We start from the raw sequence: 15889 nt of genomic DNA on the forward strand, positions 1-15889 counted from the left end.
GCAGACAGCTGAATTTAAATTCCATCTTCCACCTTGCGAGATCACTTGTCGCTATCACATTGAATATGGCCCCCCCTCAACCATCTCCCCATCACCTGTTCCCATTTCACTGCTGTCTTTCCCAGTATGCCCTTAACCAATTTTATTCTACAGTTTTCCCACCTCTTACTGCAACAGATCCCACCTCTCTAGTCTACTATCTAGGCCATCTGTGCTTCTGTTCCATTAAACACTGAGCACAATGTGCTGTAATCTGCAAATTAGTTCAAAAATGGAAAACTTTAAAACTTCAGACAGAAAGACTTGTAGAGGGAGGATGGGAGAGCATAAGGACAGCCATACAGGTCAGACCAACGTCTGTCTAGTCCTAAATCTTGCCTCTGAGAGGGATGATGAGATTGTAAAAATGGAAAACTCAGAGGAATCTTTCCTGGTCTGCGCTCCCCTGTTCCAGTGAGATGTCCTGCAAATTATAGTTTTTAATCTATATTTATCCTCTAATCATGTAATGAAAATTAAGGTGGTGATGATGATGAGAGTGAATCCGATGCTCTCATACAACACCAGGAGGACATTTCAGGAGCCACACATTTCCACACTTTTTGCTAAGCTCACGGAACAAAGAACACACACAGCTAAAAGAAAGACAGAAAGGGGGGGAAAAAAAGGAGCTAAAAGCTGTACCTATTTTCACAGTAAATGATATTGAGGTCCATATTCACGCGAGTGACAAACATGTGGCAGTCAATCCTGACTTCATTAATTGTAGGAGGTGGCAAAGCATGAGCAACGACAACAAGTCCCATGATTTGGCTGGGTACTGTCCGTCCGTGGGACAGTGACACTCTCAGACGTAACCGGCCTGTTATATGAATCACCTGGAAAATAAAAACAATAAAACAAACCCCAGTGAATTCTGGATGCAACTGTGACATCAGTTTGTTTTAAAGGATAGCATCACTATTCCCCGCGGACCACTTAACGCAGCCAAAAAGTGTACTAAGTAACTGCCAGTATTAGTGTTAAGCTTATTAATATTGGCTGTCAACATGGCCTATATGTCCTCATGGCAAAAAAACCAACCCAGAAGACAAGAACATAACAGGCAAATGCTTCACATTCATCAAATGAAAACCTCAGAACTCCCGTGGTATTGATTTTTGTTGTGGTGGTGGTTGCTACAGTAAGAAGGAAAAAGCAAGCTTGAAATTGAACAAAAGAAAAGCGAGAGGAAGATAAAACTGAAATTACAAAAGTAGAAATGAACACAATATTAATTTTACAACATTTGGAGGTTGAATACAAGACAAAAAGATCTGCAGGTGTGAAACTTTTCCAGAATGCATTTCATTGAATTGCTGGTCACCTACAGCATGCAGACACTGCTCACAGCCTTGAATTACTTCTTTGTGGTTGGCAATTTGAAAAACAACAGCCTAGAAGTGATCAATGAGCTCAGCTGCAGGATGGTCTTCTTGCATCCACAGCAAGCTTTTTAAGAGGTAGTAGATGCACAATGCCTTTGTCTAGCTTACTATGCATACACAGAGAGCTCTAGGGGTGTAAGGCTTCTTCCCCTATCCACATGATAACACCAGAAGATGCCTGGGAGATCCAACTGCACCCCTGGAGAGGGACATTCTGAAAATGCTGCCTTAAACAGAGTAAATTGAAACTCTGGGCAAAGAGGAATCCACCACTCTGGTTCAGGAGTTCCATGAATAAATAAAGGGGTTGTTTTTTCCAATAAAAGAGCATAAACACAGCGCCGATGCCAGATACCAAACTGCACATGGAAATTGCAGTTCCTGTACTCATGGATAAGACAGCCCTGAGAACTGGCAGTTGGGAGTTCTACCAGATGTTCATCCACAGAGTGTGTTACACCAATACAAAGAGAAAGCTTCCAGGAGATGGGGACCCCTTTCACTGTGCTGCCAGACTCACTACCCAGAAGTTAACAGAGATGTTGGTTGTACCAGGTGCCTTGGAAGAGGTGACAGAGATGGGGAGTAGCTGCATCCACTGATACTCCTCTCACAAAGACAGCAGCTAAAGTCTTTGCTTCTGATCTGAGATTGATTGTTAACAGAAAGCGAGAGGAAGAAAATCTTTAATAAGACTGCAAACCACAAAGCGCATCCAAATTCAAATCTAATTCATGCTAGCAGATCTGTGATCTAAGCCTTGAAGTTTGTTTCTTTTTATTTTATTTTTTTTGAAATCTAATCATTAAAATATCTCTTTCCTCCACTATTTTACATTTTGGCTCCAGCAAGTGTGGGGAATCTAAATCAAGAAAGTGATTAGCTGCTGTGTTTGTCCCTTTCAGGTGCAGGTTTTCTGACCACCCACGTTTGAAGTAATTATTGTCTAAACTCACACTCAATGCACCTTCCAACAGCAAACTATTCTATGAATATTTGAAAAAGTTCCTAAAGGCAAGGATGCAAAAACACCATTTCAAGCACTGCAAAGTGTTTTTTTTCTCCCTCTCAACACCTCATTAACTAATGAAGAAACAGCTAAAAAGAAAGAGGATTAACTTCACAGGAGGGGCAGTAATAGTGTATTTTGCTCCTTCTAGCTAGACTGGCGTATGCATCTGCTTTTTTATCATTATCTGTCTCTTTTTATCATGCAGTTTCAGCTTACTGCAGAAACTCCAATCTGTACATGCTTGGAAAAATGCTGACGGATAACTAGCAATAATGTGAAAAATAATCTTATCCTGAACGTGCTATGCAAAAGTATTGTTCTGTTGTTTCCTTATAAGAGCCCTTATGCTAATATTTTTGAAGTTGGCACTATCACTTGAGGGAATTTTTAAGATAGATCACACTTAAAATCCATTTATCTCTTCCTTGTGTATTTTGAAACCTCCCTGCCATTTGGAGCTAAATAGCAACATGATTTGCTTTTGAACAAGTCTCTGTTCAGTCTGTACCTCACTTTTTTCTTTCCCTCCCCCCCAATTCCTCAGCTGTAATACACCTCAGATGTAGTATTACCCCAAGAGACAGTTCCAAACCTGTTAGAGACACCACACAGTAACATTTCTGGCAAGTTTGCTTCCTTTGCTTGTTTCTACCTCTATCATGGATCAAAACATATTCTAAATCCCTGGGTGGATTAAAATTTTAGGGATCAGCACTCAATTGCATCCCGATTCTGTACACTGGGAAATGTACAGCAAACTGCCCATCAGTTTGATTGCCCCTGTGCCTCTAAAGAAACTCTGTTTCCGTGCCTGAAATCCCTTTCTACGACAACATTAGTCAAATGCACCAAGTGGGAAATCTAATTGGTAGCAAAAAAACAATTCTAGCTGTCATGACCTTGTCTACACTGTGAGTGCTGCCACTTTTAACACTGCTTCATTTGAACTGGGATTAGGGGTGATAGGAATTATAGGGTCAATTATCTCTGGTAGCTAAAATTAATCTCTTTATAATTCAATCCCACAGCACTAGTCTAACACATCCTAAAGCAATATTATGACTTTAATGAAGCTGAATTGCAAGAATAAACTGGTTTATGAAGGACAATTCTTGGATTCAGATGTAAATATTTAACAAAAATTTGCTAGGAATATTCTGAAAATCAAAAGTAAATGCAGCTCTTCTATGTAATTTTCCTCACAGATACTTGCTTCTGAAAAGTATGGTCCAAATCCATCCAATGGTCCAAATCCACCTTTAAACTATAATTATCTTCTTTCTAATGATCCTATATGAATAGACTGGCATATTTAGATGTCACAGCAACAGAAGTCAGTGACACTGTATTATGGTCATTATAGAAAGGTGCATGAATGCTATGCTCCTGATCACAGCTATGATGAGAAACTTTCTATGTCAAGACCTGTACAGATTTCCCCAGCATTTCTCCATCTACCTCCTAAATGGAATCAGTAGCAAGACTCCTTTTTCACTCTAATGGGAACTGGACTGTGTTAACAGTTCAGAGAGGTCTTTGCCTAGAATCTGTTTATTGACTAGGGCTGTTACTTGCATGATGATTTCATCCTACAGAAAGCAGAGGGAAATGTTATGGTCAAAATAAACCTTGTGATCTGATCCAGACCAGGATTTGACATAGGTCATTCTAACCTGTCTGGTTTGGAACACAAGCCCTATGAGGAGAGGCTGAGGGAGGTGGGGTTGCTTCGCCTGGAGAAGAAGAGACTCGGGGTGACCTTATTGCTCTCCACAACTACCTGAAGGGAGGTTGTAGACAGGCAGAGGTTGGTCTCTTCTCCCAGAGGACACAGTCTCAAGCTGTGCCAGGGGAGGTTTAGGCTGGAGGTTAGGAAGAAGTTCTACACAGAGAGAGTGATTGCCCATTGGAATGGGCTGCTCGGGGAGGTGGTGGAGTCACCATCACTGGAGGTGTTCAGGAGGAGACTTGATAGGGTGCTTGGTTGCATGGTTTAGTTGATTAGGTGGTGTTGGATGATAGGTTGGACACGATGATCTTGAAGGTCTCTTCCAACCTGGTTATTCTATTCTATTCTATTCTATTCTATTCTATTCTATTCTATTCTATTCTATTCTATTCTATTCTATTCTATTCTATTCTACTCCATTCTATTCTATTCTACTCCATTCTATTCTATTCTATTCTATTCTATTCTATTCTATTCTATTCTACTCTACTCCATTCTATTCTACTCCATTCCATTCTACTCCACTCTATTCCATTCCATTCCATTCCATTCCATTCCATTCCATTCCATTCCATTCCATTCCATTCCATTCCATTCCATTCCATTCCATCCTATCCTATTCCATTCCATCCTATCCTATTCCATTCCATTCCATCCTATCCCATTCCATTCCATTCCATTCCATTCCATTCCATTCCATTCCATTCCATTCCATTCCATCCTATCCCATTCCATTCCATTCCATTCCATTCCATTCCATTCCATTCCATTCCATTCCATTCCACTCCATTCCATTCCAACCTAGTTGTACGACAATTATGCTTGGATATCCAGGTGGCGAACCAAACAGCATCCTGTAGCAATACATCTTTTAACACCATGAAATGAAGATAATATTTATGCTGCTGTAAAGATACCACGCTGAAGCAAGCCAAACACTATAAAAACATCTTTTGTACTGTTTAATTGCTTTGTTAAAAAAAAAAAAGTAATTCTAAATCAAATTTGCCTGGCGCTCCTCTATTGGGGGAAAAAAAAAACCCAAACTCATTATTTGGTTTTTAATTTTAGCTGATTAGAAAAGGGATTTGCAAAATATTGTAAGTAAATGTAAACACAGTTCATGCGTGTGGGAGTGTTAACAAGCCACATTGCTTGGACAAATATATATTTCTTTTCCCTGCCATATGTTCTCTTTAGTCATCTGTTAGCGATAAGCACTTAGATGTGCTCTACTAATGTCTACTTATTATAAACAAGCACATCACAGAGACCTTGATAAAACCCTCCCTCTGTCAATACTTTGGGAAAGGAAAGCCCAGTGATTGAAAAACACATCTGGGTTCTCCACATCCTTTAAAGCTAAACCTCGCCGCTGGAGAAGGAAATACTTTCTGTGTCCATGTTTGCACACACATGCGATGTCAGAGTAAGGACATGCATTACCAGAGGCTATAAAAACCTGCAAGCATGAAAAATCTGTGAATTTCACCTTTCAGATCTCTTTGTGTTCTTCAAAACTTAAACTGCCATTAGAAAGAGATAGCTAAATGATTTCTTTTGTTCTCTGTGAAATCACTGTGCCAGTTTATTATGGGACAGAAACCACAGCACTGGCAGAAAGTGCTTCCCCATCTCTTTTCTCTTAATGAGAAATTAAATTTGAAACCTTAAAATCATTACTTAGACACAAATTTTGATAAGGTAATCATATATGAAACCATCCTAATTCAGTTTGTGTGTCTAGATATTCATTTAGCTGTCTTACAAACAAACCACACGTACAGTTGTCCACCTTTAACAGAAACAACTGCGATTCACACATACTTGTTTTGGTCTTTCAAAGATAAGATGTCATTTTATACCTCCAAAATCAACACCTAAATCTTTAAAACATACTTCTGGACTCCTAAAATTAGCAGAAGAAATATAGAATAGAATACATAGAATACATAGAATACATAGAATAAACCAGGTTGGAAAAGACCTTCAAGATCATCGCGTCCAACCCATCAACCAATCCAACTCCGCCCAAGCAACTAACCCACAGCACCAAGTACCCCGTCAAGTCTTCTCCTAAAAACCTCCAGTGATGGTGACTCCACCACCTCCCCAGGCAGCCCATTCCAATGTGCAATCACTCTTTCTGTATAGAACTTTTTTCTAACATCCAGCCTGTATCTCCCCTGGCGCAGCCTGAGACTATGTCCTCTTGTTCTGGTACTGCTTGCCTGGGAGAAGAGACCAACATCCGTCTGTCTACAACCTCCCTTCAGGTAGTTGTAGAGAGTAATAAGGTCACCCCTGAGTCTCCTCTTCTCCAGGCTAAGCAACCCCAGCTCCCTCAGCCTCTCCTCGTAGGGCTTATGTTCCAAACCCCTCACCAACTTTGTTGCTCTTCTCTGGACTCGTTCCAGCAAGTCAACCTCCTTCCTAAACTGAGGGGCCCAGAACTGGACACAGTACTCGAGGTGCGGCCTAACCAGTGCAGTGTACAGGGGCAGAATGACCTCCCTGCTCCTGCTGGCCACACTGTTCCTGATGCAGGCCAGGATGCCATTGGCCCTCTTAGCTGCCTGGGCACACTGCAGGCTCATGTTCAGTCTACCGTCGACTAGCACCCCCAGGTCCCTCTCAGCCTGACTGCTCTCCAGCCACTCTGACCCCAGCCTGTAGCTCTGCATGGGGTTGCTGTGGCCAATGTGCAGAACCCGGCACTTGGATGTGTTAAATCTCATGCCGTTGGACTCTGCCCATCTGCCCAGCCTGTCGAGGTCCCTCTGCAGAGCCTCTCTACCCTCCAGCAGATCAACTCCTGCGCCCAGCTTGGTGTCGTCAGCAAATTTACTGATGATGGACTCGATGCCCTCGTCCAGATCATCAATAAAGATGTTAAAGAGCAAGGGGCCCAGTACTGATCCCTGGGGCACACCACTGGTGACTGGCTGCCAGCTGGATGTGGCACCATTCACCACCACTCTCTGGGCTCGGCCCTCCAGCCAGTTCCTAACCCATCTCAGTGTGCTCCCATCCAAGCCATGGGCTGACAGCTTGGCCAGGAGTTTGCTATGGGGAACGGTGTCAAAGGCCTTAACAAACTATATAAACTATATAACAAACTATATAAACTATATAACAAACTATAGCCATGTTCACTCACAGATACATAGATATTTATCTGAAAACCTGCCTGTGACACCAGCAAGACAAGTGTTAACACTTGACAAGGTAAAGGATTCCTATATGGTTTCAGGTGATTTCTAAGCTAAGACTGAACATTTGGAAACAGGCTTTCCTCTGGACTTTTCACAGAAAAGGCAGTTCATTGTCACATCTGGAGTTTGCACAGAAATATCTTAAAGTTTCTCCTGGCATCAAGATTTATCCAAGCATATCAACCTAAACTCCAGCCAAGGTTTCTCTATCTACCACAGTTCTCTTTGCTCCTCCCTGTACCCCATTGTAGCCACCACAGCATTTCTATCTGCTTATGTTTGCTCAATGGCAGAAGCCATTTATTTAGGGAGTTTCATATCCCCATATTCATTGGCATCAAAGCCTGACCTCCTAAGTTCCAGGAAAGCTTTAGTAAAATACATCACTTGCCTATACTTAACATTCAGCAGCAAGCGGGATCAGAGAATTCCAGTAGGCAGTTTAAGGCAGTTCTGTTTGCAGTCCCAGTAACGCTTGCCTATTCCATTCTAAGATTTACTGCAATTCTAAGCACCACAGTATTCCTAGCAGGAGGTCCCATGGAGCATGACATTTTGGTGCTGAAATGGAGTGAGCTGCTACAGCTGCAGTATGATGAGTTAGTCCACATATGCAGCAAGTTTGATGTGCCCCATATGCATTCAACTTGCTGTACACACACACAGATCAATGCTCCATCATGTGTACGGTTAACACACAGAGGACACACTGGACTTGCAGCATGAGCTGAGTAAAGCAGCCTGCACGCTCAGCAGCCACTCTTGGAGATTCCTCCATGTGTGGAAACCTAATGAAACAACCCTTAAGTCATGAAGCCGTGAAAGGTAAAGTTTGCAGATGCATGCTGCTGTTGTTAGATTTACTATCTCTTTTCATCTATACTGCCATATCATCTCTTCCCTTACTGACATTACCCATCTCCAACTTCATAACTGTCACCCTGCCTTTTCTCTTGGAGAGCATAGCAGAATAACATCTACTTAGATTAATGGTTCTCAACTCATATGATTCAGAAGTTTGCTGCTTGAGGTTTAGCCTTCTTTTACTGCTTTTTTGTTTAATTAGTTTGTTTAGCCTATCTGAAAAACAGAAACTGCTTCTACCAACAAACCTTGTCCTATTATATCAAGTCCATAACAGAACAAAGTAAACTAGTAGTGTAGCTGTCAGTGAGTCATTCTAAACCATGATGGATTAAAAAAAAGAGACTAGTCAGTAATTTGTGACTCCTGAGAAACAGATTAGCAAGTAAAATGCAGTCAATCTTAATTCAGTTTTGCACCAAATGCTACCTGAACCACTATTAAGAGTTGCAGTCTTGAGCACCCATTCAAAGAATATGAGTCTGCTTTCAAGAAGGGTAAACATTATTCCTAACACATACATAGTTTCAAGGTCAATAGCCTCTTTTCCATCTACAAGTACATTTCAAATCCCCTCAAATACTGCTGCAAAAGACAATCTGAGAATGGAGATGGTATTTACATTTAAAGAGCATATATGGTCTCAGGACATGTTTTATTGTTAAAAAGTCAATACTAGTTTTTGGAGACACTCTAGACTTTTCTCATCTTTTCTCTGATATCACTCTTTCCAAATAATAAGATTCAAAAGCTATGTTGCTGCTGAAAACACTCAGAAGCAGAATTTAGACTAATCCTGAGTGGTTTAAAAATAGTATCCTTATGAGACCTCAGACAAGCATAACATGAGAGACACCCTGGTTTGGCAGGCTCAGTTCACACCTCTTGCTCAATCCCTAAAATGACCTGAGGAGAATATTATTTATTGCATATGAGAGGAATGTTGAGACTAGAAGCAAGCCCAGCAGCCACAGTCACTTTCTTTCAAGTTTACCACAGGGAGATGCTGCTCTTTTGCATAACAGTTAGTATTTTGAGCATTTATGCTTGTTCTTCAACCCCAAGATGCACAATCTTTTCTTTCTTGTTTTCTTCTTGGTAGGTAGTAAACTAAAGGGAAGGGAATGGAGACAGCTTTCTAACTCCCCAAAAGACTGAAGACAAAATGAGGACTTGACATTGTCCATATTACATCTATCATTACAGTTATCTGAAGAATAAACTACAACTTCTTATCTTATGAGGAGCAACTGAAGGAACTGGGGCTGTTTAGTTTGAAGAAGAGGAGGCTAAGAGGAGACCTCATTGCTCTCTCTACAGCTACCTGAAGGGATGCTCTAGAGAGGCTGACGCTGATCTCTTCTCATAGGTAATTAGAGATAGAACAAGGGAGAATGGTCTCAAATTGCAGCAGGGTAGGTTTAGACTGGACCTTAGAGAAAGAAAGAGTGGTCAGACCTTGGAATAGGCTGCCAAGGAAAGTGGCTGAATCACCATGCCTGGATGTGTTTAAAGATGATTTAGATATGGTGGTTGGGGATATGGGTTAGGGGTGAACTTTTAACAGTTGGGCTTGATGATCCCAGGGGGTCTTTTCCACCCTGAATGATTCTGTGATTCTCTGTGGGAGTAAAGGAAAACTGTTGTGTGATAAACAATTTCTCAAGCTGCCATTTGGGGAGGGGGTAAGAAAAACTTATCAAATCTTAATAGCATTGGAAATGATCAGCAGCCCAGAGGCTGCTCAACTGATAAAAATATGAACATTTTTAGATCTTTTAGATTAACATGATTAGATCTTCAATTTATGGCTGATTTTTCAATATGTTACATAACAGCATTTCTCTTTTGTTATTTGGGGCAATAGATCAGCAGTTATTCATTAGTATGGCATAGTACAGTGTCCTGCACTGTATACAGACACATATACATCTTTATCACCATCATAGCTCTGATACCAGAATTCTGAGGTCCAATGTTGCATTGTCTTTCATTGCAATTGCATGACCAAGAGCCTCCACTCAAAACCATATTTGTCTTGTAAAATAGGTTATCATGCCTTCCTTTCCTGTGTTCTGAGCTTTTATTAATTGCAGTGGATTAGCAAGATGGTTTTCTCTAAATAAAAAGCGTTGCAGAGCTGACACTCCTGAAGGCAGCCTCAGAGTGTAAGCCCACAAAACGTTTTGCTGAGTCACTGCACACTGTAGTTTTCCATTTATTTTGCCTGATCGGACTACAAAGGTTTCCATTTTTCGTAATCAGTCCCTACAATAAGAGCTACAAACCTTCTACTATCAGATAGTATCCTGCAAATATATGCAGTGTTAGCAATTCAGCATGCTAGGTTTTATTTTAATACCTTTGAACTCTCTTCCTTTTTAAGCTGCCTTATTAACAACTCAATCTATCAACGCCACATTATTTTTTCATAATCCAAAACTTATAATCATTTGAAGAAGATCAACATGAGAAAAAAGAAAAAGGGGGGTTGGGGGGGGGGGGGAGGGGGAATGTAGAAACTAAATGAAATCACCACACTGCAACCTGAAAAACCAGCCATAAAAATTGGTTTTATAACAGAATACTTTTTGAAGTAACCGGCACAAAGACTGTTCTAGTGCAGATTGCTGCAAGAGTGCTCTTGGCAAGAACATCATAAGCGCCAGCAAAACTTTAATATGCTCAAACAGCCAAATACAAACTGACACCAGGAACCCATGTGCAGCAACAAACAGGAAAAAATAAAGTATCTCAATTTAATACAAACCTACATACAAAGGGATCAATTTTTCCAATGCGTGGTTTAGCATACAATACAGCTGGCCTCGGAGTGAATACAGAGTAGCTATAGAGCAGAAATTAGAATTACCAATTCGAGGGAATTTCTCAAGAGTCCTTTTGATATATAATACAGCAAATATAATGACTAAGAAACCAGACATCAATGCATTAAATGAGATCAGGTTGAGATCTATTTAGAAAAGACAGGTTTCAGCTGGAAAAAAGAATCTCTTTGATATGACCTCCAGAGCAGACCATTTGCAGACGGATTCAAGATGAGCAGATTTACCCTGCCTGCTTTACAGCTGCTTTTAAATACAAACTCTAAAATATCCAATATTGAGTTGCTTCAGAATTAAGTCTACATAGTAAAAAAGATTAAGAACTTTAGAATTTCTTCTACTTCTAGCAAATGTTATAATGGATTTTGTATGCTGAATTCAGAGGAACAAGTGAAACGTAGTTAATTTAGTATCTAGCTAACATCACTAACTTGTTTCTAAATGATCTCACAGAATCTGGCTACTGCTTGTTGAAGCTTAGGAACCTGGAACGCCTCAGATTTTTTGGTGGTCTGCATCCCTGATTTACAGCCAATATTATTTAACCCTGAAACTCAAAAGATAGCTCCATTTTAGCAGATTTTCCACTGCAAATCCCTTGGCGTTCAAATGTTGCAGTTTTTTCCCTTCATGGAATGTTTGAAGTCCCCTTTAAAAATAATGCCTTGAGGATATTTTTTTCCTTAACGCTATTTAAAGAAAGTTGAAAGAATTTAGCTATTAAAGTGTGCAGGGTTCTAATAAAGGACTTGTCATCCCTGCCCACAAGCAAACTCCCTTGAAGCTCGCTATTCCAGAATTCTGGTGCTCCTGCCAGCAGTAAAAATTAAACCTGAACAAGGACCTTTGTTGTATTAGTTCCAATGGAGTATATCAGAGCCTCGGGGTGGGTGGTGGAAGCTGCCTACATCATTCTGAAACAGAAAGGATGGAAAAGTTCTCTCAAAAAAAGTTACCTTCAATCTTGTATGCCAGGGCAACCAAATCCTGTTGCCCTGAAGGTGACCAATAATAAGTCTTCTTCCTATGTAGTATCTTTATTTCTATCTCAGGAGGGAGAAATAAAGTGATTTTTTTTCCTCCTGTTTTTCTTCCCTTACTTTTTATTTGATGTAGTTCTTAGCAGTCCCACAATTACCTTAGGTGATTCTCTGCACAGTGAGCAAGGACTAGATAAAATAAAATATATGAGATTAATGCATTTGTGTCACACAGTGAGAAAAAAAGCAGAAAATGTTTCTTTCTGCAAAGACAGAAATGGATTCTCCAACTTAGCCTTGATTAAGACAGTAATGTTTATGTTCCATTCAAGCTCTTCAGCTGAGGTTGCAACCCCAGAATTTGTTCTGCAGTTAGTCAAGAAAAGTCATATTCACTCTTCCTTATTTTGTGGCAAGATGGGTGTAAAGATCTGAGTTTTTCTCATAGTAAAGCAGGGACGCACTATGAAAAAGGATGAAAAGTACTGTTCAAATCTCATTAATACCAAGGTTTGTCTGCTGGTGCTAATGATGTCTGGTACAGGCTCTTGCACAGAGAAGCAACCAGTTTGTTTATATGGTTTCCCTTAGCATGGCCAAATTTCCAGTGGCTGTGTATAAACACACAAGTTGTACTGTAGGGCACTGAGCTTTCCTGCAGAATGCCACAACTGTGACAAAACCAAAGACGGAAATGGGCAACATAGATTAATTTCCCCTAATTGTTAATAAGCTTTCACCTTCCTCCCTTCGATGACCTTAATATGAATCTAAAATGCAACTTTTCAGTTTAGAAGGGACAAATATACAGCAAAGTTCAGGGGCTGATTTTATGAAAAATACAACTGCAATTTCAGAAAAGCTGTTGCAGGTGGCCAGTAATGTCTCCATGTCCAGAAGGTGAAAAGGAATAATCACAGAAGCAGAGGGAAGACTCCCCTGGCATGTCTACCAACACCTAGTCTCAGTAGTTCTCCCACTGTGCTCAGTATTATATTGGAATAGTCTTAAATAGCTCTAAGTGGCTATGAGAAAGAAAGTAGCTGGCACTCAAACTGCAAGCCCCAAACCCTAAAGTGGCTTTACAGAGACTGGACATAGGAGGAGGCTAGGGCACACCATGATAGCCCTTCCAGGGAAGCATCTGTGCATCCTCAAGAGCAACTGTAACAGGTCAAACCAAATCCCAGTCTAGATCAACATCCTGAATGTGTCACTCAGGCTGACTAAGGGAGCGTATCAGACTAGACAGGCAGCTAACGTGTACTTGTGTACTCCCCCAACACCTCCTGAGGCACAGGAATGTTCTTTGGGAAGCTTTTGGAATTCATAGTGCCCTGTGGCAGTGGGATTCACTGCTGAACTCAAACTGGTGAGCACTTCCTTTTGCCTGTTCTGAATTTGCTACTTACTAGTTTTTGCTCCTCACCCTACATACTGGGAGACTCCAAAAAATACACCCTATTCCCTTTCTTTATATAGTGATGTTTTCTATCATGTTCCTCCATAGTCATCTTTCTTCCCAGCTGAATCTCCTAGGTATATTTAAGCTGTTCCACAACATTGATCAATGTTGTCACTTTTTTTTCCCCTGTTCTACAACCTTCAGTTTGAGATAAGGTGGGATAACAAGTGCACAAGTCTTCAAGATAAAGGAAAAACATTGATTTATACGGTGGCATAATGACATTTTCTGTTTAATTTTTGATTTCTTTCCTAATAATTTCTTAGCACTCGGCTTGCTTTATGACCACTGCTGAGCACTAAGCTGCTCCTTTCATAAGCCTCCAGTTACAAGGCTAAAGTATCTCCTCTGAGTACCAACTGGTTCAGAGCTCTTCATTGTGTGTATACAGACAGGATTGTTTTTTCCCAGGTGTTTTACTTTACATTTACCTGAACTGAATTTTATCAGCTATTTTATTGCCCCTTCACACAGAATCATGAAGTTCTTGTGCTAGCGTTCGCATTAGACTTACCATTTTACAATCCAATAAGCACCACAACTTCCCTGTTCACTTCAGGTTCCACTTAATTTATGAATATGTTGAGAAACAAAGCCCCCAAGAACAGCAATCTCTGTGAAAAAAGCTATGGTGACCACTTGATTTTAGAAAAGTGACCATTCTTGCTTTTTGGTGTGTTTTTAAAGCACTTATCCATGAAATGATCCTCCCCCTGGCAGCCTAAATTCTGATGCTGGGTCCCATGCGGGAAATGCAACTACTCTGTAATCAAATGGAAATCCCCTGTAGACACACCTGCCTGAAAAAGCTTCACAGAAATCTTTGACTTTTGCTTGACATACTGTATTTACTCAGATGTCCACCAGTTCCACCTTCATTTTAGCTGGAGGAGAAGTGCTCAAGCTGTGCCAGGGGAGATTTAGACTCCAGGTGAGGAGAAAGTTCTTCACTGAGAGAGTCATTCGTCATTGGAATGTGCTGCCCAGGGAGGTGGTGGAGTCCCCATCCCTGGAGGTGTTCAAGAGGAGATTGGAAGTGGCACTTGGTGCCATGGTCTAGTCATGAGGTCTGTGGAGACTGGTTAGACTCGATGATCCTCGAGGTCTCTTCCAGCCTTAGTTATACTGTGATACTGTGCTCTAGGCCCTTGTACTAAGACACAAGGAAGATGCTGTCTACTGTTTGCACTAAGCACGGTTAGTTAAGGTGTATGGAAGGAACTTGTCTATTAGGAGATGTCCTTCCTGAAACACATCTCTGTATGAATGCAAAAATTGAGACTGAGTAAACAGACTTCACATTTCTGTGAAATGCAATTAAATTAACATTGATAAAGACACAGCAGCGATAGCAATAGGTCATAAATGTTTAGATCTCAAGCTCCCTTCCATAGGCATGCTACCTGTAAGCCTCCAGTGCCATCCTAAGCCTGAAGACTGTGAAAATATTTTCAAACAAATCAAACTTGCCCAGAAATATTCAGTCCTGAGACCTGTTTCATGTTAAATCATCCCCAATTTGCTAAAGGTCTGTGACCAAAATTCAAGTTAACTTTGTGGAGAGAAGGGGGTTTGTGGGTATTTCAAGAAGCTGTACTGACGTTACTAGCTAAGTCCACCCAAACAAGGGATGTGATTTCTCTTCGATGAAAAAAACCTTCATTCCACTTGGAGATGGATGGTCTTTGCAGAGCTCTGACCTTCTCCTTGACAGCTACAAATGGACTACTATTTATGATTTGTTTCTATAATCCACTTAATGTAGCAAGCTAGATTATAGATAGCAAGTTATTTGTAAAAATCATAATAAAACAGTATTGTTTTAAATGCCAGCTGCGGATAAATGGGGAGCAAGAACTGATGAGACAAGATTCGTGTGCTTGAATCTACACTGAAGAATTATGGTAGCCTCTCACTTTATCTGCACTGGAATCAATTTAGTAATTTTTAATTCACTGATTTTTCCATTGTTTGCGTAACATTTATTAATTATTGTCATACTCATGCAATTAATTCACAAGTTGGCAAGTTTAACATGCAGAGATTAATTTTCTTTTATTAACCCACCACCTAGAAGACTTAAAAAAACCCAACAAACCAAACACAACAACAACAAAAAAAAAACAGGTTACCAAAAAGATTACCTCTGCATCAATCATGTTTTTAAATGAGATACAGGAGGGGCATTGTATGCCATCTGTCAATCCACACTGAACCTTTCCTTATAATTGACTAAGGTTTTCTATGTAATTTAATAAAATAGCAAGAAAAAATTAGGACAAGAAAAAATTAGGACATTTCTGTCTTCACTCACTGCAATCCTAACCAAAAGCCAGTTTCAACACCTAGGA

At 40.4% G+C, this 15889-nt stretch overlaps 1 protein-coding gene across 2 annotated transcripts in view; it reads right to left on the reverse strand.

The window, feature by feature from the left end:
• The window catches only part of NPAS3 (neuronal PAS domain protein 3), a 664058-nt gene that overhangs the window by 35737 nt on the left and 612432 nt on the right, over nucleotides 1-15889 (reverse strand). For both annotated transcript variants that reach the window (XM_009902996.2, XM_054162086.1), the window contains one exon: nucleotides 685-878. In XM_009902996.2, the coding sequence (XP_009901298.2) occupies nucleotides 685-878 (194 nt within the window). The remainder of the gene's footprint in view (nucleotides 1-684; nucleotides 879-15889) is intronic.

The sequence above is a fragment of the Dryobates pubescens genome, chromosome 5 (genome assembly GCF_014839835.1).
Source record: "Dryobates pubescens isolate bDryPub1 chromosome 5, bDryPub1.pri, whole genome shotgun sequence".
In the NCBI taxonomy this organism is placed as follows: Eukaryota; Metazoa; Chordata; class Aves; order Piciformes; family Picidae; genus Dryobates; species Dryobates pubescens.